At 43.2% G+C, this 25480-nt stretch overlaps 2 protein-coding genes across 2 annotated transcripts in view; both read right to left on the bottom strand.

Moving 5' to 3' along the window:
* The window catches only part of LOC306743882 (uridine-cytidine kinase-like 1), a gene marked incomplete at its 5' end in the record, with an annotated part of 22911 nt that extends 14194 nt beyond the window's left edge, over positions 1 to 8717 (bottom strand). Inside the window, 5 exons of the mRNA XM_079226447.1 lie at positions 2135 to 2206; positions 2490 to 2660; positions 4507 to 4613; positions 5869 to 6062; positions 8650 to 8717. Of these exons, the coding sequence (XP_079082573.1) occupies positions 2135 to 2206; positions 2490 to 2660; positions 4507 to 4613; positions 5869 to 6062; positions 8650 to 8717 (612 nt within the window). The remainder of the gene's footprint in view (positions 1 to 2134; positions 2207 to 2489; positions 2661 to 4506; positions 4614 to 5868; positions 6063 to 8649) is intronic.
* An 8338-nt stretch (positions 8718 to 17055) lies between these two features.
* Positions 17056 to 25480, bottom strand: part of znf512b (zinc finger protein 512B) — a gene marked incomplete at both ends in the record, with an annotated part of 33541 nt that continues 25116 nt past the window's right edge. The window contains 6 exons of the mRNA XM_079226446.1: positions 17056 to 17385; positions 18562 to 18660; positions 19101 to 19163; positions 19300 to 19401; positions 21888 to 22235; positions 23175 to 23441. Of these exons, the coding sequence (XP_079082572.1) occupies positions 17056 to 17385; positions 18562 to 18660; positions 19101 to 19163; positions 19300 to 19401; positions 21888 to 22235; positions 23175 to 23441 (1209 nt within the window). The remainder of the gene's footprint in view (positions 17386 to 18561; positions 18661 to 19100; positions 19164 to 19299; positions 19402 to 21887; positions 22236 to 23174; positions 23442 to 25480) is intronic.

Raw genomic sequence — 25480 nt, 5'->3', positions numbered from 1 at the left:
AAGAGAGAGAGAGAGAGAGAGAGACAGACAGAGAGAGAGGGAGAGGGGGAGAGAGAGAGATGGAGGGAGGGAGAGAGAGAGATGGAGGGAGGGAGAGAGGGGGAGAGAGAGAGAGATGGAGGGAGAGAGAAAGAAAGAAAGAGAGAGAGACAGAGAGAGAGGGAGAGGGGGAGAGAGAGAGATGGAGGGAGAGAGATAGAGAGGGAGGGAGAGAGAGGGGGAGAGAGAGAGAGATGGAGGAAGAAGGCGGGGAGGGAGGGAGAGAGATAGAGGAAGGGAGGAAGATGGGAGAGAGAGAGAGATGGAGGAAGAAGGCAGGGAGGGAGGGAGAGAGATAGAGAGGGAGGGAGGAAGATGGGGGAGAGAGAGAGAGAAAGAGAGAGGGAGACATGGGGATTGAGAGAGAGAGAGATAGAGGAAGAAGGCGGGGAGGGAGGGAGGAAGATGGAGGGAGGAAGATGGAGGGAGAGAGAGAGAGAGGGAGAGAGAGAGATGGAGATGAGTCCTCAAACCAGGAAGTGAGTCAGCAGCTTTCTGCACTTCCGGGTCGTCCCGTTTTAGCCTTTTGGTTTTTAGATGTGTTTCTTTAGAGGCCTGCAATAAGAGATTCTGGTGTTTTTGTTCCACGGTATAAAATACCCCAAGAGTGTGAAGGAGACGACTGAGCGTCCTCACTGGGACACTCGTCCTCCTTCAGCTCGGTGGAGGAGACGTGAGGTCATGTGACCGCGGTGCAGCTCATCTATTGGCTAACGTTAGCTTCTCACTTCTGCCGATTGCCTCTGCGCTTTTAAAAAGTATGCAGACGCACGAGATCTGCTGCAGGAGGGGATTGTGTGACATCACAGAGGTATTTTAACAAAATATGCATTTACTGTGAATCCAGCAAAACGGGTGGAACGCTCTGCAATAACACATGCGCACAAAAAACACACACAAAAGAAGGAACGGCTTGTTGCCTTGTTGTTAAAGCTGCATGACTACATGAGTGTGTCTGGTTCAGTGTTGACGTGCCTCAGTGTTCTATACGAGCTCACACTGGAGGCACTTTGCTTACATGTGAATCGGTTGTGTCGATACTTAAATGTTTAAGTAGCGCAACAAACCCAGCCGTCCAATCACAACGGAGGAGAGGCGGGACTAGTACCGCAAAGACCAACCGTCACATTCCTGCATGTTGGTACTGAACGACGACGACGACGACGACGACGACTCGTCCGCTCGCTTCCCTTCTGCAGATATTCTGCATTTAACAACAAACAAGTTTCATCTTTGCAATAAAAAAAAAAAGATAATTGAAGTAATCTCCCTCCAAAAAAGAATTGGTTGAGCTAATCGTTATCACACATTCACACACAGACGACATGGAAAACTAGTATAAACCTTCTTCATTCTATTTCTGCTCATTCAGGTTCAAACTCCAGAGCTCCATCTTGCGATTCATTGATTTAAAAAAAATCCCTCTGCTTGAAATTTATATATTTCTTCTTCCTTGTACTCAACAATCTGTGTGAAACACTTGAAATGAACTCGAGATGATGAGGACAAGTCTTCTGTTGAAACAGTTTTCCTCCATGAATAAATGAGGAGATTTGAGCTGCAAGTGTGCGGTGATAATTAATCTTTATAATTTATTCTGTGTATCTTTTATTTGTTTTTTTTTGTCAGCCAGCTCTGTACTGAAAGTAGAATGAATAGGGTCAATGTGTTTTCATTAACTTCAGCTATAATCACATTCATGAGTGCAGTACTTCTTTTTTTTTGAAGAGGAAACATATTTATTTTTCAACTTACAATTATAGAAAAAAACAAAACATTTAAACGGCACCAGAAAAAAAATGAACTTTGTTATATTAGTCTGTGTATAAAAAATGAAATATATGTGAGTCAGCACTCTCTGGCGGTCAGATTAAACACGCCGTGGTGTTTCTGTGCACGTGACACATGACGTGCACGTGCATAAACGCAAGGTTTTAAATAAGTCGCTTCTGAATCTGTTGCATGTTTTTTTTTTTTTTTTTTTTGCAAAGACAACACCAGTCGAAACAGAAACAGGCGCAGAATAAAAACGTGTTTTGACACACACACACACACACACACACACACACACACACACACAGATAAGATGACCTACCTGCAGGAGCTTCTTATCTGCGAAGGCCATGATTCCCTCGAAGATGATAACGCTGGCTCCGTACACCGTTTTCTGTGGAAGGAGAGACACACGGTGCACGTCGTTATTACATAGTGCACCTTGTTATTACACGTGCACGTTGTTATTACCGACGTGCACGTGCACACGGATCATAAGAGAGAGAGAAAGTCTCCACTGTGAGGAGAAATCACAACAAAAGGCTCGGCGGAGGCCATCTGGAGAAGCGGCTTTGCAGAGCGGAGATTAAAAACCTCTTAGGTAATCGAGAAACTGGGATTACGCGCCGTAACTGGTGTGTGTTTCCGTGTGTGTGTGTGTGTGTGTGTGTCCTCACCCACTCCTTCTGCCTGCCGTGGGTGGTGAAGTCGTACACGGGGATCTTCACGCTCTTGCCCTGCTTGAGTTTGCGCAGCGTGTGCGCCAGCAGGTCGAAGTCGAAGGCGTCGGGGTGGTCGAAGTTGTAGTCGTTGCTGGCGGCCAGGGTCTGCTGATCCGGGGTCAGGACCTGCGGGAACCACGGCGACGCGGGGATCAGTTATTAGGATTATGTTATGAATATAAATGATGATTTACTGGGCGAAATATTTCACCTGTTTCTCAGTTCTCTTGCTTTTGGTCAGAGTCTCACATTAAAGTTTGCACTTCAAGAATAACAAAAAAATAATAAAAAAAAAAAAATATATATATATATATATATATATATATATATATATATATATTAAACAAATGCGTTGTAATAATACAAAATAAAAAAAAGTAAAAGCACACAGGCTCAGATAATGTTAACACAAGCTTAAACACAGAGCAGTTGAAGCTAGGGGACCTAAATTTAGGAGAACATCATGCGCCACTGTGACGTCTGCACCAGGTGGTGTGTGTGTGTGTGTGTGTGTGTGTGTGTGCCCCCGTGTGTGTGTGTGTGTGTGTATGTGTGTGTGCCCCCGTGTGTGTGTGTGTGTGTGTGCCCCCGTGTGTGTGTGTGTGTATGTGCCCCTGTGTGTGTGTGTGTGTGTGTGTGTATGTGTGTGCCCCTGTGTGTGTGTCTCTGTGTGTGTGTCTCTGTGTGTGTGTACATGGTGTGTGTGTGTGTGTGTGTATGTGTGTGAGAGTGTACATGGTGTGTGTGCCCCTGTGTGTGTGTGTGTGTACCCCTGTGTGTGTGTATGTGTGTGTGCCCCATGTGTGTGTGTGTGTGTGTCCCTCTGTGTGTGTCCCTCTGTGTGTGTGTGTGAGAGTGTACATGGTGTGTGTGTGTGTGTGTGAGAGTGTAAAGGTGTGTGTGTGTGTGTGACCCCGTGTGTGTGTGTGTGTCCCTGTGTGTGTGTGTCCCTCTGTGTGTGTGTGTGTGTGTGTGAGAGAGTGTACATGGTGTGTGTGTGTGAGAGAGTGTACATGGTGTGTGTGTGTGTGTGTGTGTGTGTGTGTGTGTGTGTGTGTGTGTCCTTAGGGTAGCTGAGCAGTAAAACCCAGACTAGGCATTTGTCTGTCGCAGAACAACAACGCTCTCTTCTCTGGCCGATAACTCTCAGAGATAAACTGGTGCAACAGGCTCGACGTGAGGGAACCGGAGAACCGGGGAACAGGAGGTGTGAATGTGGAAAAGACGCGAGTCCCAGGCAGAAATGTTTTGGACGTTTGGGGCGTCACAGGCGTGCAAACGAGCCTCTTAGCCGCTGTCAGACTGACGGGATTACACAACCACACACACTCCTCCTCTTACTTTGACTCGTCAGCCTTCTAACATTCGATCACTCCTCTTATCCTCATTTCCCCTCCTCTCTCTCTCTAAAACTACTAGATCTCACAGTGAAACTTCCCCAGTTCATGACTTTGACACTGTTTTTGTATAACAAGTTTTCTGAAATGTTATGTTTACATATGCAAATTAGCACAGTACCTTATTAAGTATGTGCTAATTTGCAAACATACATATTTGCATCGGATAAAGCCAGGATCCAAATTCTTGTTTCATGTTGCTGACATTAAGAGTCAAAGGTTTTTACAGAGGGAATCTATGATATATCTTTGTAACTTTAAATTAAAAATATATTTTCTGCATGTTTTTAGTAATAAAATGTAGTATAAATCAGACTATGAATGTGTTGTGAACAAACCCCTCTGCATAAACCCTCAGAATATATGTAGGAATGAAAGAATAAAGTTATATAAATGATATAGATATCGCCATGAAACTGCACCAAATTCATCACATTAAGGAGGATTTATTGTGTTACAAGTTGTATGAAATGTTCTGTTTAAAATATGTAAATGAGGTGTTATGTAATGGTGACTTTGGGATAAATCCACAGAAGTAAAATCCCCGTCGTGGTCATTATGTGTTAAAAACACACCTTGTAGAACGAGTCCATGGAGAGCAGCACGACCCACGGCACGTCCAGAGCCTCGATGATTTTTCGGGCCACCGTCGTCTTCCCTGAAGCGCTGCCGCCGCACAGACCTGTGGACACGAGACGTTTAGCAACGCTGCATCCGTGTGAGGTCGCAGAAGACATTTCTAAATACCTGCGCCTGGAGGGAACGCGCCGCGCGAGCAAGCGCTAGCTTGACGAGGCCGAGCTGCTCAGGTGAGAGCGCTCCAGGCCGTCGTGCAGGCAGGAACAGATACGGACAGGCGGAGGGAGACGAGCGGCGCCGCTTCTACTCAGTTAAAATGTCAATCACAGTTCTGAAGGAGCTCGTCGATGCGCATTAGCAGTAAGTACCATCGCTTGTTACCTGAGAAACACACTTCTTTTCTGCTTGTGGAGGGTCATCAATACAACAGGACCTTCACATTCAACAGGTGGCCGAAAAGGGACCTCGGTTCTCTAGACGGGGGATGACACTGGGACCTAATTGGAGGTCGTGCTCTTAAAAACCAACCTATTTTTAGGCCGTTTTCTCGAAAATTGCATACCCAAACTAAAAAGGGTGTATCTCTGCAACTACTAGGGATATTTTAAAAATTATGGTGTTATAATAAAAAGGTACACATGTGAGATTTAGTTCAGATGTGTAAATATCAGTCTATATGTTACTGGTTAAGAGTAAATGAAGATGACACAAGAAAAAATTTAAAAGTTTCAGGTCCGCCTATAAAAAAAACACTTTCAGGATGATTATTTCTTTGAAATGATGCAGCTGTAAGGTCCAACTCTAACCCAAATCATAACACAATATGTGAACATTCTCTAACCCAAATCATAGCTCAATATGTGAACATTCTCTAACCCAAATCATAGCTCAATATGTGAACATTCTCTAACCCAAATCATAGCTCAATATGTGAACATTCACTAACCCAAATCATAGCTCAATATGTGAACATTCACTAACCCAAATCATAGCTCAATATGTGAACATTCACTAACCCAAATCATAACACAATATGTGAACATTCTCTAACCCAAATCATAGCTCAATATGTGAACATTCACTAACCCAAATCATAACACAATATGTGAACATTCTCTAACCCAAATCATAGCTCAATATGTGAACATTCTCTAACCCAAATCATAGCTCAATATGTGAACATTCTCTAACCCAAATCATAGCTCAATATGTGAACATTCTCTAACCCAAATCATAGCTCAATATGTGAACATTCTCTAACCCAAATCATACACAATATGTGAACATTCTCTAACCCAAATCATAGCTCAATATGTGAACATTCTCTAACCCAAATCATAGCTCAATATCAAGTCTACCGATGGCGAAGGCCTCTTTGGACTGCGCTCCGTGCTCGTTGTACCAGGGCGGCCGGCCCGCGGTGTAGATGGTTCTCTTGGAGGTGCGCAGGAGAGGAGGCTCCGACTTGCACTGACTGGTGGTCCTCTTCCTCGGGGACGGGCCCGGGCTGACGGCGGGGAGCAGCCGGTCCAGAGAGCCGTCGCCGCCTCCGCTGCAAACAAGACGCGCCACCGTTACTGGTTTTTGCATAAAATACCAGAACAGCAACAACAAAATGATATTACATCATTATAAACAATGACTTTCTATCAGGTGTGACAGGGTGGGATTTCTAGTTTTGCAGGTTCGTCTTTGACACACACACACACACACACACACACACACACACACACACACACACACACACACACACACACACGGGTTAATGTTTAGCTTTTACAGTACGACTGCTGCAGGTACCACAATGCATTGCATTGTCAGCTCTGCGTGGAAAAATGCTGACTCGATAAACCTGACTCGAAGCGTGCGTTCATGCAGTACACCGAGGGTGTTGCGGTGAAGAAGATCTTTGCAATGATGCGTTTCAAGGGAGAAAAAAAACTCCTTCATAAACAAATGACGAGGCATTCAAAGCAGGTGTGAGGCTCTCAGGTGCAAAGAGGATTTGCATGGACTATTCAAACCAAACCTCCACTTGCGTTTCAAAGGCCAGAATAAAATTGCGTCGACAGACTTTTGCAACAGAATATCTGGCAACCGACAAGAGTTTTAATCACGTGATGTGAAGAAGAATGTAAGAATATTGGCACGTCACGTGACCATTCGATGGTGTAAACAGGAAGCAGGTTTTCCACACACTGCAGTTGGTTTAGTTGCAGTAACATTCTTCAGAGGAAGAACGGCGATGATGAAAAGAGGGACCGGAGAACATGTGATCATGTGATCGGGGCGTGACCAATCAGGGGAGGACACGTCGTGGCCGAGTCTACGCCGTCGTTTCCGAACTCCTACGTTCACGCCCGTCCACACGGGGACGCGAACCCGGGGTTTTCAAACTCGGGAGCGTTTACAATCTCCTCTGTTTTCGGTGCTCTGAAACTCCGGCGTCGTGAGAGCGTGTGAACGTAGCAGAGGATATGCGTTTCATAACGGAGGCGGCGTCGTATGGATTTAACCTGAGATTAGGTGAGAACCGGTCAGACCCGTTGCTGAGTAGACACAAGCTGCTGTTTCTGCTGTACAAAATATTATCGCCAGAAGAAAAGACCGTGGGCATATTCTTTGAGCAATAAAAGCAACACTTTCACCCAGAGAGGATTGCAAAACGCCAGGTCCCATAACTACAGTACGTTGTCCCGCCCCTCCATGCACCCTTTAGTCTCTCTGTTATTCAGTAAACCCTCTCCACACCTTTACAGGAGACCGGCCTCCTCCCCGGGGAGGTCAAGAGGTCAGATGTGAAGCAAACAAGAGAGAGAGAGAGGAAGCAAAGATTAGCTCGGATGGAGGGATGACAGAACACTCGGCACGGCGCTCTCCTCCCGGGGTTATCGGGTAAAGGCCATAAAAGATAAGGCCGGTCGACTGTGCTGAACCACACCCTCGTTCACGCAGTCGCAGAAATCAAAGGAAGCGAGACACATGCTCGTCTGTGAAGGAAAAGAAAAAGGGTCGTCTGGAGGACACCGGGAGCTTTCTGGGCGTGGAGATATTTCCGTCTTGAGACGCATCGATGCGACGGCGGCGGCGGCGAAGGCCTTAACCGAGCGCTCGCTTTTCATTTCAGCACCGATTTCTCGCAGTTCATCGGGGGCGGAGCTTACGCGCCGCTAGCTTGTTGCTCTCGCTAAACAATATTAGCTGCTCGGTTTCAACGACGTTGGAGAAAAAAATAGGAAATTAATCCTCGGTGTTTGGTCTGGAGACACAGTGACTTAAAACCAAGTCAGAGTAGAAGAGATATAGTTGTTTATTAGCTATGAGCTATTAGTTACTATGAGGAACTTACGAACTAAAGTCCGCTAGCCGCTTGACTAATTCATGCCTCGTCATTCATGCCTCGGAAACACTTGTTTTTTCTTTTTGTAGCTCACAATACAGATTTGTTTTTTTTGTAATGTTGCAAAAAAAAAACATGACGTTGTTAAAGCATTTTGGAAAGAAAAAAAAGAGTTCCGATTTACTTGAAAAAGTCAACATTGTAGCAAAGTGCGGATGAGCCTCACACCTCTAGTGACCGACGCCAACGGGAGCGGTCGGTCAGAGCGAGCGGCTCTCGGGTTAAACTACAGCTGGAGGCCTTTTCCCTCCATAAGGAAAGCAGCGCTCTGGGCTTTGTGGAGGATCTTATGGATCAAAGGCAACACATAGCGTTCATTTACAAAACAACAAAGAAAGAAAACCACAAATCTACCGAGCATGCCGAGGAAAACAAAGCAATAAAAGTAAGAATGTGTTTTTTCCGATGTTGACATATTTCTGAAAGACTAAATATAAAATCGCGTCTCCTCACACACCTGAAACTGAACACACAAGTTGTGTCGAATCACTCATGTGTGCGACCGAGAGCACAAAGAGCAACCATTGCAAACTCAAGTTACTAAGTGACAGATGTAAACTTTCCCAAAAAGCACGTCAACAACAACCTGATATCTAGAAGCTGTACGAGGCTGCAGCCGTCTCTCCTGTTTATCCACTTTTCTAAAGAAGGACTCGAACCTCCCGCAGGGTGGAAGAGCAAAACAATGATGTTTGGTACACCTGGAAAAAAGGTGAGTAAATAAATAAAATGCACTTACCCGCCATCGGATCGTAGATTCCAACAGCCAGATATTCTGGCTCCTGAGTAAGATGGTAGAGAGCTCATAACTGGAGAGGAGCTCCCACTGTGCAACTTGTCTTTCAATCCTAAAGTACTGCCAACACTCAGTGTGTTCACACACACACACACACACTCACACACACACTGTCCCGCACAATGAAGTTAACGGCCGTCTCCTCTGATATAAACACATCCAGAGGGACAATAGGTAGAGAGGGTGTTGGCAAAATACAAAGGGGGAGTCGGATCAGATGAGAAACGAAACTTTAAACATCTGTGTCGGTTTCTGTTTCTTCCATTTAGTGGAGCAACTTGGAGAGAAAGAGAGCGAGAAAGAGAAAGAGAGACACTCGATGTGGAAATGCAGCGGCACACGGCTTGTTTTTTCCCTCCTCTTTCTCTCACTCCTCCCCTCAGCCGCCCCGCCAACAAATGGAAGAGGATAACCGACCCTGCAGATTATGTTCATTAGGTGGTATTAATAGCATCAGGTTAGAGCCAGACCTTCCCACTGCTGACACACACTCACACACACATATATGAACACACACACACACGCCGAGCTCGGGTCATCTGTTTTTGACAGTCGGTGTCGCAACATAGTGGCTGCAGCTGAGAGGGACGAGAAGATAAACTCTTCCTCCTCCTCGGGTTGTGTTGAGGAAGAACCCCGCCACACACACACACATACATCTCTGTGTGTGCACTGTACACCAGAGTCTGGAGACGTCAGCAAACACACACACACACACACACACACACACACACACACACACACACATCCCCTCCCTTACTTAGTTGGCGGTGGAGGGTGGGGAATAAACAGAATGATGAAACCCAACACTGCTGCTGCCATCAGCTGACAGGAGGGAACCACCCAGGGCAACACACATACACACACACACACACACACACACACACACACACACAACACACGTATGTGCACGCTCCTCCCGGGCAACAACTCACACCAGACAAACAAATCATTATTCCCGGAGATCAGAGGGACAGACGAGGGTAATTGTTTCCCAGCGCAGTGACAACAAAAACAAACCGAGAAGCCAGCGGGGCCGCGCCGCCGAGAGAAGCTAAACCAACATTTAAAGCATGTTGGGAAGGACGGGACCTCATTTTTGGGGTTTATTTCCTCGTTAAAAACCACAGGAGGAGGCGATACAGTGTTTACCCCCCTCTAATGTTCGCTGTTGCTTTAAAACTGCAGTCAGAAGGCAGCTGCGGAGCGAGTGAAGCCACGTGGAAACCAGAAGCCTGAACCGGTTGCTATGCCAAACATTCAGCTGTCTGCGGACCCTCAGAGGGGTCAGGGGCCCCGGCTCAAGGGGCCTCTGAAGGTCCAGCGTGTTGAAAACTAAGTGTTGAACGCAGCATTAAAAAAAGGGTGCAACACGTTCACTTGAGTGTCATTTAATTAACTTGATAATGTCCTCATTCAAGAACCGGAACATCTTAAAATAAAGATGGATGACGTCACAATTCACAGAAGCCATAAACATGTTTCAACATGATCTAAATTCCACATGCTTATTCTTATCTATTTTAAAAAACAGGACAGTTATGTAAGCAGACTATAATATATATATATATATATGCACACAGGTTATTTTGTATGTACTATATATACAAAACAGGGTTCATACACATTCTGACCGATGCTTTTCCATGACTTCAAAACAAATGTCCATTACAAACATTTAGTGAAATCTGGGTGTAAACAGTAAAAAGTGAGTAAATGTAGTATTTAAACTAACAATGAGAATACAAAGCATACAGTAAACCTTAAATGACACAAATGAATGAGACAATAGTTTGATTAAAAGAATAAACATTTATATAGATGTCTGTATGTACGCCTGCTTATATTCTGAGCGTCTTTCTTTTAAAAGCATATTAATTATTTCAAACTCAGCATAAATGAACACATGAATATAACACATCTACATGACTTTTACAAAACTTTTGGGGATTATATTTTTTTCAAGGACTTTTCCAGGTCTGGAAATAACCATTTTAAAATGTCATGACTTTTCCAGGTTTTCCATGACCGTATGAACCCTGACCACAGACACACTTTTATTTTGTAGATAATAACTGCGTCATAACTGTGTGTCTTTTTAAATATCTGTGTTTTGTTGTCGATTCATCCGGCCATCTTTGAGGCTAGTTTGTGGTACTTAAATGATATTCATCGCCCACTCAAAAGTCTCCAGAGATGCCAATTTTCACATCATCAAATTATACTTGTCCCGCCCAGCTCCACCCTGAATCATCTCCTGGCAGGCATATTAACTCCCAACAGTTTGGCTGTTATGATTTAATCATGTGAGAATGTTAACGCTGGTGAGGCCGGTTTACCAAATACAGGAAGAAACCAAATGCAGCAACACCCTCTTGTGGCTCAGCAGGGAACCAGGTGGTTATTACTGTGTGCATGTGACACACAGAGAGCTGACTAACTGGGGCAATATATACAACATGACATCATGTATATTCAGCTAAGAGTATCAGCCACCTAGTTGAATTAAATGTTAGTATTTTATCCAAAGAGGAGGACATTTATACTCGTGCTGCAGTGCCAGCAGAAAAGAAGAAGAAGAAAAAAAGACCATGCTATGTCTTTTTCCTGCTTTATTCAGGCTCTGGGGGTTCTCTTCTTCAGCTAATTCTATCGCGACACCTAGTCACACTTTACGTTCGCTTATTTTAGTAGGCCTTAAACGTGCCTGTTTTTAAATTCCTGTTTAAAAAAAAGGAAGATGATAATGACGGTAACCATGTCAGGAGCAGGGCACCTCGTGTGAAGTACGTTAACAACTCAAATGAGAGAGAGAGAGAGTTCGGACAAACACGACGGGTTGGGAGTAAAGCTCCCGTTAATGTCAACGTCGTCACGCTGTAAAATTAACTTCCCGGCTGTCGTAAAAAGCCGACGCGTTAACTGCTTTTATATGAAAAGATGTCGTTACTCGAGTGGCTGTGCCTCGCGGGAGTGTTTCCGTAAAGATGCTTGAACCAACTGCCAGTGGAAATGTTAAGAAAAGTCAGCCCACCCACAACGTAAAAAAAAAAAAATCGTTTAATGGTGTCCGTGATTTCCGGTATAAAAAAAACAACCGTTTTACCTGGTCGACACAGAGGAAGTTCTCTCTTCGTTCTCCATCTTTGAGAGCCTTTCTTCCCTGCTAACAGCGGACATTGCTACTCTGTTGACAATCAAGTGTCAAACGTTAACGTGTGACGCCTGATGGGACTTGTAGGCGCACCGTGTTTCAGCGTCGGGAGGCATGACCAGCGTGACCCCAAGCGGACATCAAGTCCCAGAATGCAACACGGCTGCATTTCACCTACCGCGTGTCTACTGTGATATTGTACATCTGAATCCTGATTTTATCATTGTATTACATATTTATATATATATATATATTATGACATTTGTATGAGGTTCAGTTATGTATACCATAATCATAAATAGATCAAATACAAAAATAAAAACATTTCCAGGACTTTAGAAGTTATATCCAATACAAAAGTAAATTACAACTGACAATAACGGACAATAAGGTGTGGACACTATGACTAATAGCTGTTGCAAATGGCACCAATAGGTCTAAATTGTATTAATAATAGTAATTATTATTATTATAATAATACACTAATAGTAGTAATCATAATAATAATAATAATATACCAAGCTTTACACAAGCTTTAAATAGTACAATTCAATGTTCTCAAACATGCTGTGTATACTATAAATAGGTCATTAGAATGATACAAGCCAGCATGTAGCTTTTGAAATACCTCACTCACACACACACACTCACACACACACACACACACACACACACACACACACACACACACACACACACACACACACGCTCAACACCCCTGTGTAACGATGCAAGCCAAATGATTATATATGTGTATAACTACATTTTAGCAAAAAGCATAGTTGTATATATAATATATAGTCATAACAGAATGTTACTTGGTGGTATTGAAGTAGTGATGGCTTTATATATATATATATGTGTGTGTATATATATGTATTGTGGTGGAAAAACAATTAAATAGTGCAGAACGAGTCCTATAATACTGAACCCTGGGAAAGAAAGTCAGTTCTCTAAGTATTTTATTTTCTGCCTCAATATATATGTATATATATTCAAACATATATGTATATATTTGTGTGTATGTATATATATATATATATATATATATATATATATATATATATATATATATGTATGTGTGTGCATATACATGTGTATAGAGATATATATATATATCTATATATATGTTACATATGACATATACACATGTAATATTTATATATATATATATATATATATATATATATATATATATATATATATATATATATATATATATATATATATATATGTTACATATGACATATACACATGTAATATTTATATATATATATATATATATATATATATATAAACATCAAACAAAAAGTTAGGAAATTTGTGTTTGGTGGATTATTTCTCCATTGTAACGATGCTTCTTGGCAATACATTGTATACCGTTGGAAAGCCTGTCTACTTCCCTTTTGAACGGTGCCCCATTTGTGAAGAACATGTATTTGTGGGATGAGCAGCACAGCTGAGTATGTGGGTTGCGCCCATGAAAAATTGGCCAAATCTTCTCTGCCAATGCCAAACAGCTGATGCTGCTCTTGCTATGGACTCTAGTTTTGAGCTTCCGGTACCCCGAAGCTGCTTCATTGGAGGCCATCTCAATGCAGAGATATCGAGATGAGATTCTGCAACCAGCAGCAATCCCATTGGGACTGAACTCCATCCTGCAAGATGTCAGCGCTCGCCCCCACAGAGCGGGTTCATCAGAGACCTGCAGACAGTTTATTGCCAAGAAGCGTTGTTAGAATAGAGAAATAATCCACCAAACACAAATTTCGGGACTTTTTGTTCGATGTATACACACATATATATTAAAAGTTCACACAGTCGACACAGTTTTAGTCAACAAACTTTTATTAATTAGTTGAGGGATACTAATGCACAGGTAATACAACAAGTTTGGGAGAGAAAGTGTCACCGGTCCGCCTCAGAGGAGGCGTGGCCTCCGACGTTATAGGTTCTATACAGCTTCATTTCAGACATGGACATCTTTAAAACACACCATTAGTCTCATTTCACCTGTTACCTAAATATCGTAACCACGACGACGCCTCTGAAAACCCCGCTCCACGGTTTCATCCCCTGCTCTCCTAGTAGGTAGCATACAAAACAAACCGTTGTTCTGCGTCCAAATAAAAAGGGTAAACTTCTCGAGGGGGATCTCTAAGGGCTGACATTGGTTTTTTGGAAATAAACATCGCTGACAAAAGGGAAGACACTTGAGCCTGCTGTTTATCCCTGGGTACAAAAGTCACACCACACACAGTCAGGGTAACTAAAGCTCCAACAACACTCCTATGTCAAGCCTATTTCATGGTATAGTAAGTGCACTAAATACAGAAACAAACACACATACATATGCCTTGTTGTCCCATATTGAATAGATAATAATAAAAGGACTCTCTCAATGTGTTTGTCGTCGTGTATTGGGGGAAAACAACTCAATCCATGGATTAAAATAACAGTGTATGCCGACGTAGAGGCCTACAATGTTCCCTGTTCTACAAATGTGTTTTTTAAATCAACTTTTTTTTTTTACTTTTGAAGATTTCATCATGTGTAAAAAGCGTTTTTCAAAGCAAACAACTTAAAGTAGAGGGGTGGGAAGTGAAAAAACAAACAAAAAAAAGCCATACAATTTCGAGAAGACGCATCGATATCAAAATATCCGCAAGCCAACAAAACCAGCTAAACATGGGCGTATTGCTGGACTCTGCTCACACTGCGGGGGGCAGGTGTGTGTCGTCCACATCGTAGGAAGACGGATAGTAAAGGGAGTGATAAAATATATAAAATACCCACTGTCAGAAAGCAGTGCCTAGCTATCATATTGCAACACGGAAGCTTTGTCAGGTAAACACGATGAACCCATTCTGTGCCGACACGCACCCGGAAAGTGTTCCCATTGCTGACGTCCACTCTTTTACAAAGGTGCTAACTGTTTTGCACACACACACACACACACACGCACACACACACACAAGGTCTGGACAACTCCATATTGAAAAGAAAAAAGAGGTCCGAGGACCGATCAGTGCTTGTCTAACTCGTCCCGTCCGTCAGCTGGAACCTGGATAGGAGATGAGAGGCCCATCGCAGACGGAGCACATGCATAATCATCCCCACCTGAATGAAGCTCCATCGCTTGATTCATAATGAATAATGGAGGAATTCAGCTCCAATCTTTTGCTCTACAATATTTTTTTTTAAAAGGTCACGGCGTAGGGATGACACCACCTGGGACACACTATTATTATTATTATAATTGAAAATGTTCAGTTGACATCAGTGCTCGATTTTATTTATTTATTAATAATTATATATATATATTTTTAAATGATAACATTGACATTTCGTTGGTGCAAACAAAAGAAGACGGACGTCAGGTCCATTAAGGTGGAGCGGCAAATAAAGCACCCTTCATTATCTCTGCAGGACTCCTCCCACCTCACAACGCTGCCCAACGCTATCAGATTGCTTTATGGGTAATAATACACACGACAGAGAATATAAAATAGATTTATGATCTGTCGCTCTTTTTTTTTAAATTCTTTTTTAAAAATCTTTTTTTTTAAGCAAGCAAGTCATTATTTTTTTACGGACATAGACTCCAAATATAAATCAAATATTTTGTATTAATTTGCTCGAATCGTTAATATAACTGTGGTTTTCAAGTATCTACTTTAAACATGATAAAAAGTGAAAATATTCTCTGATTGCACACATTTTAGATTTTTTTAAAATTCATTTAATAATAATGGATTCCTATTATTTATTTAAATCTGAAGCTAAACTAAACTTGGAGCAGCTTTACAACTCAACAAGACCTGTTATGGCTTTGTGTGGCGAGTCATAATCATTACAGATAATAATATCTAGAGTTAAGCCATGAAAAGACAAAATTTAGTTTTCTTCTTCTTCTTCTCTAGAGTAACATATTACTCCTGGAGTGCAAAAATACAAGAGGGGAGCGAGAGGGGTCAAGGGTTAAAGTGCAAGGCGATAACTTTTGAGCATTAATTCATATACACACACACACACACACACACACACACACACACACACATCGTCACGAGTGAAATCTTCATTTTGCGAATTTTTTTTTTTGTGTTCTCTTTCTGTTTTTCATAAAAGATTATTTCCCTCAACCTCTCTATAAAAAGATCTTCTCTCCTCAGCTCTTTTGATTCAAGCTAAAGCAGTTTAGCCAAAACATGGCCTCCTTTTAAAATGGTGTGTCGCATCACTTCCTGATTGTGCTGCAATGGTGCAACAATACATCTTTGAGCTTTTAGACTTCAAGTTTTCCATTAAACAATGCCTCATTAAGTATTAACGTATACCTTACAGATGGAAATCTCAAACAATCACTTTCTTTTTTGGAGGGGAGGGGTTTGCATTCTGCTTATTAACTTATGTGTAGAAGAACTGTGGAAATAATCTTTTGACACCTCGTTAAAACAGATACCTTTCATCGTCGTGTGATGCAGATTTGAAAATAAACGTAATAAATGTCATAGCTGTAGGAAAAACAGAGTGGAATTTGATTAAGAACTGACCATCATTTAAGCTTATATGACATTTGCTTACTTGAAACATGAAAAGTAAAAAAACAAAATAAAAAAAAAAAAAGATAAAGTTCATTGCACTACAGCACACACTGCAAAAAACAAAAAACAAATCTGACTGCTCATGATCCAATCGGATCGGCTTTAAAAAAGGACAGATGGCATCATTGCTTTGAGTATATAGATATATAGATATAGATATTGTTTATGTACACAGTACAGTATATCTGTGGGAGAAAACAAAAAAGTGAAAACACGAGCTATCATTAAATGACTTCACCATGCTAGTAGAATATCCTTTTTTTGTGTTTTTTTGTTAAAACCTCTCAAACACAACATGAACATCGCAGAGAGAATCACTCTGTTAGGAACACTACCTCTGTTAAAAAAAATGTTTAAAAAAAAAAATGCTGATATCTTTGATTTACTGCCCTCTCCCCCAAAAACCCAAACTTGTGCCTTTTAAAAAAGAAAGAAAAAGGAGACAAAAGCGGAATGGGAACAAAAGCGCTACGGTTCCAGGAGCTTACACCAGCAGACACATCAACTCTGGAAAAAGTTTGTACTAAATGTTTTACTTCTGAAGTTGTCGAGTTCGCTTTCAAAAAGGTCTCGAGCCGCCGGGGCCGAAGCTTACTCCGACAGCGGCGTCCTCGGGGGTTTGCTTCGTCTGGCGGCGCAGGGGACGGGCGCTCCGGTCGGGGCCGGATCGGCTCCGTCCGTTGGGTCGGGGTCCCGGGTCGGGGACTGTGAGGGGGTCGCGGCGGGGGTCGAGTTCTGAGTGGCGGGCGACGCGTCAGTTTGTGTCGGGAGGGGCGCGGCGGCCACGAGGGGGCGCTCTTTGGGCTTGCGGCCCCGCTTCTTGCCCGCGGCGGCGCCGTTCCTCACCTCGCCTTTGATGCCGTTGTTCTCCGGCGCTTTGCTCTTGGCGCTGGACGCCACCTGGCTGGCGCGGAACCAGTTCTGGAGGAGATGAAACACATAAAACTGTCAGGCCCGGTTTCATCCGGCACAAGCTACCTGTAGATATCCTACGGAAATATTTCTATGTTTCCATAATCATGAAGCCACATGGATTGGTTTAAAAAGAGACACCTTTCAGCCGAAAAGTCAATTGATGCTTCTGTCACGTAACTTCTGTACTTTATTGTCATTTACCGTGTTTATTTCGACCCAAAAGACGATCTTAGCTGTACGATGTCTTACTGAAAGTGTTGCTATTGAGTTGCATTGTGGGAATTGTAGGATCCAGCATTTCCCCCCCTCATCCCTCATCTCTTCTTCCAGTTCACGGAGTTCAGCAACTGTCAAATGTACCTGCAGAGGTTCAATTGTAATCTGCAACTTATTACATGCTGAAGTGCATTTTAACTGATGTGAACTTTTGGCTAACCAAGTAGTTTTGTTGACGGAAGTTTATTTTGAAAAGACGACACGCATGGAAATTGACACGTGCTGCTGGACTTTCGTTGGAAAAAAAATATGCACGAAAAATGAGAAGTCACTATTTGTAAGATATAAGAACTATAAAGATCAGTTAAACTTAAAAAAAAAAAAACTTACAGGAGGATTGCGTTGGTCCACCTTAAAAGGTCAGACCACCTTAAGAGCAGAAGTTGTTGCTAACTTTCGGGCTAACCCGTCCACCGCTGCATGCAAGGCACTGATCTAGTTGATCAGCTGTTAGCGAGTGTTGGCTATCGATCCGGAAAAATATATCAAATTAGCGCCCTGAATATAACTGTATAACATTTCTACTATGAGTGATCTTTTGCTAAGCCCCGCCCACTGAAGCTACGCTATGATTGGTGAGTCTGCATGCAAGGGGCGGGGCATAGCAAAGAGTCAATTAGTTAAGGCGAGCCTGTCTGATTACAGTAATATGAGGCCCCTGAAGTCCTGTAAGATGTTAATCATTTAAGATTTTGGGGACCAGGCTTTTATTTTGTGGCAACAAACATTTTTCTGATGTAACGACAAGATCTTTGTGAAGTTAAGCACTTGTTTGCATGATGCAGGCCTCACACCTTGTTATCTATATATATATACATACAAAATATATATATACACACAAAACATCTGGATGTTAATGGGAATAACAACCTGTGAGAGAATATTTAAGTAATAACTATAAATAACCTGTGAGTGTGTCTTGCTGATGTGGTACTTCACACCGCTCTCCGAGCTGAAGTCCTTCTGACAGATCAGACAAGTGTACTTTCCCAGTTCTCCGCCACCCTGCAACACACACACACACACACACACACACACACACACACACACACACACACACACACACACAGTATATATGCGTGTTAGTTATCTCAGAACAACGTCTACAGTACAGGCTTTTGACTCTGCAGCCATTATGTAACATTGTTCTCATACTTTTTAAGTTTTATTGCTTTCATGTGTTGGTGCAATAATAAGATAATGTTCAGTTTTTTTAAATATATATATATTGTTCCTGAACTGTAACGTCCTATTTAGAAGATAGACATGCAATTCTTTAATATTTTTATAGGGTTTTATTTCACATTTTACAACCAGATTTCATCATTCGGCTGTTAACGGAAGTATACATGTGGGTTAAATGTCTGTGTGTGTGTGTGTGTGTGTGTGTGTGTGTGTGTGTGTGTGTGTGTGTGTGTGGCTCTGCTGCAGGTGAGTGTTCATACCTGGCTGCAGTTGGCCAGGTGGGCTTTCAGTCCCGATACACTGGAATACACAGCTTCACAGTTCTGAGACCAAACAGACAGAAACAAATTCACGCAATCCATAATCCTGAGAGATCAACGGCCTGATTATGATAAACCTAGTGATCAATATGAAGAAGACAATGTATCCAAATCAGTGTAAAACAGGCGACGTTCTCACTTCGTTGATGCAGCAGATGAAGCCCTTCTCCTTCACTTGGTTCTTCCAGGTCTCTAGAAGCTCCTGGCTGAAGTTGGGGAGGCCAGGACGGGTGTAGTTCAACTGCACACAAAAGAAAACACATACATGCAGTCTTACAATTTAAAAGTACGGATATGAAATAGAGAAGGGTCACATTTACCACCATTCTTTTTTGTGTGGACCCTTCACATGGAAATGTTGTCTTTGATGCGTGCAGTGAGTAACCTAGGCGGCAAACTCGGGTTCTGCGAGTGAAGCTAACTGCGAACGTGTCTTAGAACCTGCATTCTCTCTCCTGAACACCAGGGGACGACTCCTCTGGTTGTATAGAAGTATATGCTTCATGTGTTAAAGCTGCATTCTCTCTCCTGAACACCAGGGAGCGACTCCTCTGGTTGTATTGAAGTATATGCTTCATGTGTTAAAGCTGCATTCTCTCTCCTGACCACCAGGGGGTGACTCCTCTGGTTGTATAGAAGCACATGCTTCATGTGTTAAAGCTGCATTCTCTCTCCTGACCAGCAGGGGACGACTCCTCTGGTTGTATAGAAGTATATGCTTCATGTGTTAACGCTGCATTCTCTCTCCTAAACACCAGGGGGCGACTCTTCTGGTTGTATAGAAGTATATGCTTCATGTGTTGAAGCTGCATTCTCTCTACTGTCCACCAGGGGACAACTCCACTGGTTGTATAGAAGTCTATGCTTTATGTATTAAAGCTGCATTCTCTCTACTGTCTACCAGGGGGTGACTCCAATGGTTGTATAGAAGTCTATGCTTCATGTATTAAAGCTGCATTATCTCTCCTGACCACCAAGGGGCGACTCCTCTGGTTGTATAGAAGTATATGCTTCATGTGTTAAAGCTGCATTATCTCTCCTGACCACCAGGGGGCGACTCCTCTGGTTGTATAGAAGTCTATTGTCTCAGTTATTTCTTCCCGTCGCGGGGTGCAGGGTGTCTGGGTTCTGCATGACTTCCTTTTTACACCTCTGGGTTTGTTTGTAAAAAGTGTGAACAGCAACGTATTATTTTGTCACATCACACTTGTTCCAGACCAATTATGCATTAACGGTGCATTAACGGTGCATTAACGGCGCATTAACGGTGCATTAACGGCGCATTAACGGTGCATTAACGGCGCATTAACGGTGCATTAACGGTGCATTAACGGCGCATTAACGGCGCATCAACGGTGCATCAACGGCGCATTAACGGCGCATTAACGGTGCATTACGTTAATGGTGCATTAACGGTGCATTACGTTAATGGTGCATTAACGGTGCATTAACGGTGCATTAACGGCGCATTAACGGTGCATTAACAGTGCATTACGTTAATGGTGCATTAACGGTGCATTAACAGTGCATTAACGGTGCATTACGTCCATGGTGCATTAACGATGCATTAACGGTGCATTACGTCCATGGTGCATTAACGGTGCATTAACGGCGCATTAACGGTGCATTACGTTAATGGCGCATTAACGGTGCATTAACGGTGCATTAACGGCGCATTAACGGTGCATTAACAGTGCATTAACGGTGCATTATGTTAATGGTGCATTAACGGTGCATTACGTTAATGGTGCATTAACAGTGCATTAACGGTGCATTAAGTTAATGGTGCATTAACGGTGCATTAACAGTGCATTAACGGTGCATTATGTTAATGGTGCATTAACGGTGCATTAACGGTGCATTACGTTAATGGTGCATTAACGGTGCATTATGTTAATGGTGCATTAACGGTGCATTAACGGTGCATTACGTTAATGGTGCATTAACGGTGCATTATGTTAATGGTGCATTAACGGTGCATTAACGGTGCATTATGTTAATGGTGCATTAACGGTGCATTAACGGTGCATTATGTTAATGGTGCATTAACGGTGCATTAACGGTGCATTATGTTAATGGTGCATTAACGGTGCATTAACGGTGCATTATGTTAATGGTGCATTAACGGTGCATTAACGGTGCATTACGTTAATGGTGCATTAACGGTGCATTAACGGTGCATTACGTTAATGGTGCATTAACGGTGCATTAACGGTGCATTACGTTAATGGTGCATTAACGGTGCATTACGTTAATGGTGCATTAACGGTGCATTAACGGTGCATTACGTTAATGGTGCATTAACGATGCATTACGTTAATGGTGCATTAACAGTGCATTACGTTAATGGTGCATTAACGGTGCATTAACGTCCATGGTGCATTAACGGTGCATTAACGTCCATGGTGCATTAACGGTGCATTAACGTCCATGGTGCATTAACGGTGCATTAACGTCCATGGTGCATTAACGGTGCATTAACGTCCACGGTGCATTAACGGTGCATTAACGGTGCATTAACGTCCACGGTGCATTAACGGTGCATTAACGGTGCATTAACGTCCACGGTGCATTAACGGTGCATTAATGGTGCATTAACGTCCATGGTGCATTAACGGCGCATTAACGGTGCATTAACGTCCATGGTGCATTAACGGTGCATTAACGTCCACGGTGCACTAACGGCGCATTAACGGTGCATTAACGTCCATGGTGCGTGCCGCTCACCCTCTTGCTGTCCGGCACCAGGTCGTCCTTGATGCGGCGCTTGGTTCCCCAGTCTTTGGCCAGCTCGTCCTCCGCTATCTCCTGCAGGTGGAACACGGCCACCTGAGCCGACCGGCGCCTCACCCGGCCGCTCGGCGTCCGCTCGAAGTCGTCGCCCTGGCTGGCGCTCGGCGGCGCTCTCTCCTTGACTCGCTCCCTCTCCTTGTCCTTGTCCCCGGCTCCTCTTTCCTTCTCCTTCTCCTTCTCCTTCTCCTTGGGCGGGCCGGGCGGGGCTTTCTCCGGCCACTCCTTCTTCTCCGGCGGGCCGGGCTCCTTCTTCCCGAGCGATGGAGACTCCCCAGAGTTCACCTGGGGGAGTGGAGGATGTGTGTTCACTAGTTATTACAAAGGGGAAGCCATTCATTTAATAAATAACAATTCAGTACATTTATTTATGTTTAGACCTCCTGAAAGCCTCAATTGCACATTTTAGGAGGTCTTAAAACTACTTTGCAGCCAAATTAAATAGTTTACAGGATATTGAACATTTGTTTCTTTATAACGCTTGTAAACACTTGACTTGTTTCTTTGCAGGGCTTGTATAAAGACAATAAAGGTAATAAAGTAGTCCATGAATATGAGACATGAGTTTACAGATAATTACAATCCCTCCTCTTCATAGTGGAGGTTGCCGGTCGGTTACACCTTCAGTCTGTGTTCACATCTCTGAGTTACACTCGTTGTCTTTTTAGATTCCTCTCAGTTCCTTTAGCTTTTACACTCTCTGAGGTTCAGACCGCATGGAGCAGCAGAAACAATGAATGAAAAACATATTTCATTTATTATCAAGGTCGGAAAGATGTTTTATTTTGAAAAATGAGCGGATACACCCGTCTGTGCGTCTGAGCCTCTCGACACAGGTCAAAAGGTCACATGATGCGTTACCCCAACAATGAAACACGCTCAGGGATCCCACTCATTCAGCGAAAATGTATTTTTATGCACTTTATATTTGCTTTTATGCCAAAAAAGATGTAATACACAGCGCTGTGCCAACAGTGTCTGATTTAATATAGAATAAATGCAATTCAGTTTATGAACATACACTTATATATTATTGATTATTTATTGAATGACAATTTCTAAAGGATTTTTTAATGGATGCTAATTTTAAATATATATATTTTTTTGAGAACCACTGAGGATAAACGCCTCACGAGGATAAACATCGCTTAAGTTTCAGACGGAAAAAGTTATTGCCAGTGAGATCTAGTAAACAATGCTTCATCACACCCACGGTGACCTCACCCTCTCTTTGCCAGTGTTGTTGTTGGTGTCGGTGATGACGTCCCTGTTGTTGGCGGCCCCGGCCCCGGCGGCCCCGGCGGCGGCCCCGGCCCCGGTTGCCGGGCAGTGTTCGGTACGCACGTGGTAATCCCGGCCAGCCTTGGAGTGGTAGGTCTTCCCACAGTGCTGGCACAGGAACACGGGCTTCTCGTCGTCACAGCACTCTCTCCCACAGCGCTTCTGGTGGTACTGGTAGCCCATCAGGCTGGAGAAGTGGACCGAACAGCCCTGTGTGTGTGTGTGTGTGTGTGTGTGTGTGTGTGTGTGTGTGTGTGTGTGTGTTGATCGAGTGAAGCCAGTGACAGAAATAAGACAGAAAACACACGTTAAAGCAGGAAACTGGGTCAGTGTGTGTGTTTGGTTTTTGGGGCAAATGTGTCAAGAACGAGGCAAATGAAGGGGGAAAGGAAATCACAACTGGCAGATGAAGGGAGTTGGGATGCACCCCGAAGCCCAGTTCTAAAGGGGACCCGGTTCCTAAATTAGTAAAAACCCAAAATAATTATGCGGTCTGGAGTTATCGGTTCTCCTGTCGGTTCTTTAGAAGTTCTGGAGTGAAACGTCCTCGTCTCAAACCTCGTCTCTCTGTCTCCTCATCTCCTTGTCTCTCTGTCTCCTTGTCTCTCTGTCTCCTCATCTCCTTGTCTCTGTCTCTCTATCTTTTTGTCTCCTTGTCTCCTTGTCTCTCTGTCTCCTTGTCTCCTTGTCTCTCTGTCTCCTTGTCTCCTTGTCTCTCTCCTTGTCTCCTTGTCTCTCTCCTTGTCTCCCTCCTTGTCTCCTTGTCTCCCTGTCTCATTATCTCCTTGTCTCTCTGTCTCCTTGTCTCATTGTCTCTTTATCTCCTTGTCTCCTTGTCTCCTTGTCTCTCTGTCTCATTATCTCCTTGTCTCTCTGTCTCCTTGTCTCCTTGTCTCTCTGTCTCCTTGTCTCCTTGTCTCTCTCCTTGTCTCCTTGTCTCCCTCCTTGTCTCCTTGTCTCCCTGTCTCATTATCTCCTTGTCTCTCTGTCTCCTTGTCTCATTGTCTCTTTATCTCCTTGTCTCTCTGTCTCCTTGTCTCTCTGTCTCCTTGTCTCCTTGTCTCTGTCTCTCTATTTTTTTGTCTCCTTGTCTCTCTGTCTCCTTGTCTCATTGTCTCTTTGTCTCCTTATCTCTCTGTCTCCTTGTCTCTCTCCTTGTCTCCTTGTCTCTCTGTCTCATTATCTCCTTGTCTCATTATCTCCTTGTCTCTCTGTCTCCTTGTCTCCTTGTCTCTCTGTCTCCTTGTCTCCTTGTCTCTCTGTCTCCTTGTCTCCTTGTCTCTGTCTCCTTGTCTCCTTGTCTCTCTGTCTCATTATCTCCTTGTCTCTCTGTCTCCTTGTCTCCTTGTCTCTGTCTCTCTATTTTTTTGTCTCCTTGTCTCTCTGTCTCCTTGTCTCATTGTCTCTTTGTCTCCTTATCTCCTTGTCTCTCTGTCTCCTTGTCTCTCTCCTTGTCTCTCTGTCTCATTATCTCCTTGTCTCATTATCTCCTTGTCTCTCTGTCTCCTTGTCTCCTTGTCTCTCTGTCTCCTTGTCTCCTTGTCTCTGTCTCCTTGTCTCCTTGTCTCTCTGTCTCATTATCTCCTTGTCTCTCTGTCTCCTTGTCTCTCTGTCTCTCTGTCTCTTTGTCTCCTTGTCTCTATGTCTCCTTGTCTCCATGCTCTCTGTCTCCTTGTCTCTCTGTCTCCTTGTCTCTCTGTCTCCTTGTCTCTATGTCTCCTTGTCTCCTTGTCTCTCTGCTCTCTGTCTCCTTGTCTCCTTGTCTCTCTGTCTCTTTATCTCTATGTCTCCTTGTCTCTCTGCTCTCTGTCTCCTTGTCTCTCTGTCTCCTTGTCTCTATGTCTCCTTGTCTCTCTGTCTCCTTGTCTCCTTGTCTCTCTGCTCTCTGTCTCCTTGTCTCTCTGTCTCTTTATCTCTCTGTCTCTAGTGATGTCACTGAGTTTGATCACAAGATGAGGGATAATCAATAAAGATAATCAATAAAGATAATCACTGAGATAATTGTTGAGCTGAGAATGTATTTGAAAGATGTTGAAACTTGTATTTGCTGCTCAAGAAAGAACATTTGTTTACAAACAAGAATAACAAAGAAATATCGATTCCTTTCTTAATGAATTGCCTTTTTTTTTGACAAAATAATGAGAAAGAGCCGATAAGAGTATCAATAAGAGTATCAATAAGAGTATCGACACAGAGAGGGAACTGGGACATGAAAGACAGAGAAGTGGGACGAAGGAAGCGAAAGAAGG

Source organism: Taurulus bubalis (assembly GCF_910589615.1).
Source record: "Taurulus bubalis genome assembly, chromosome: 11".
NCBI lineage: Eukaryota > Metazoa > Chordata > Actinopteri > Perciformes > Cottidae > Taurulus > Taurulus bubalis.
The sequence above is the reverse complement of the archived record's forward strand: the minus strand, read 5'-3'. Positions and strand labels throughout refer to the sequence as shown.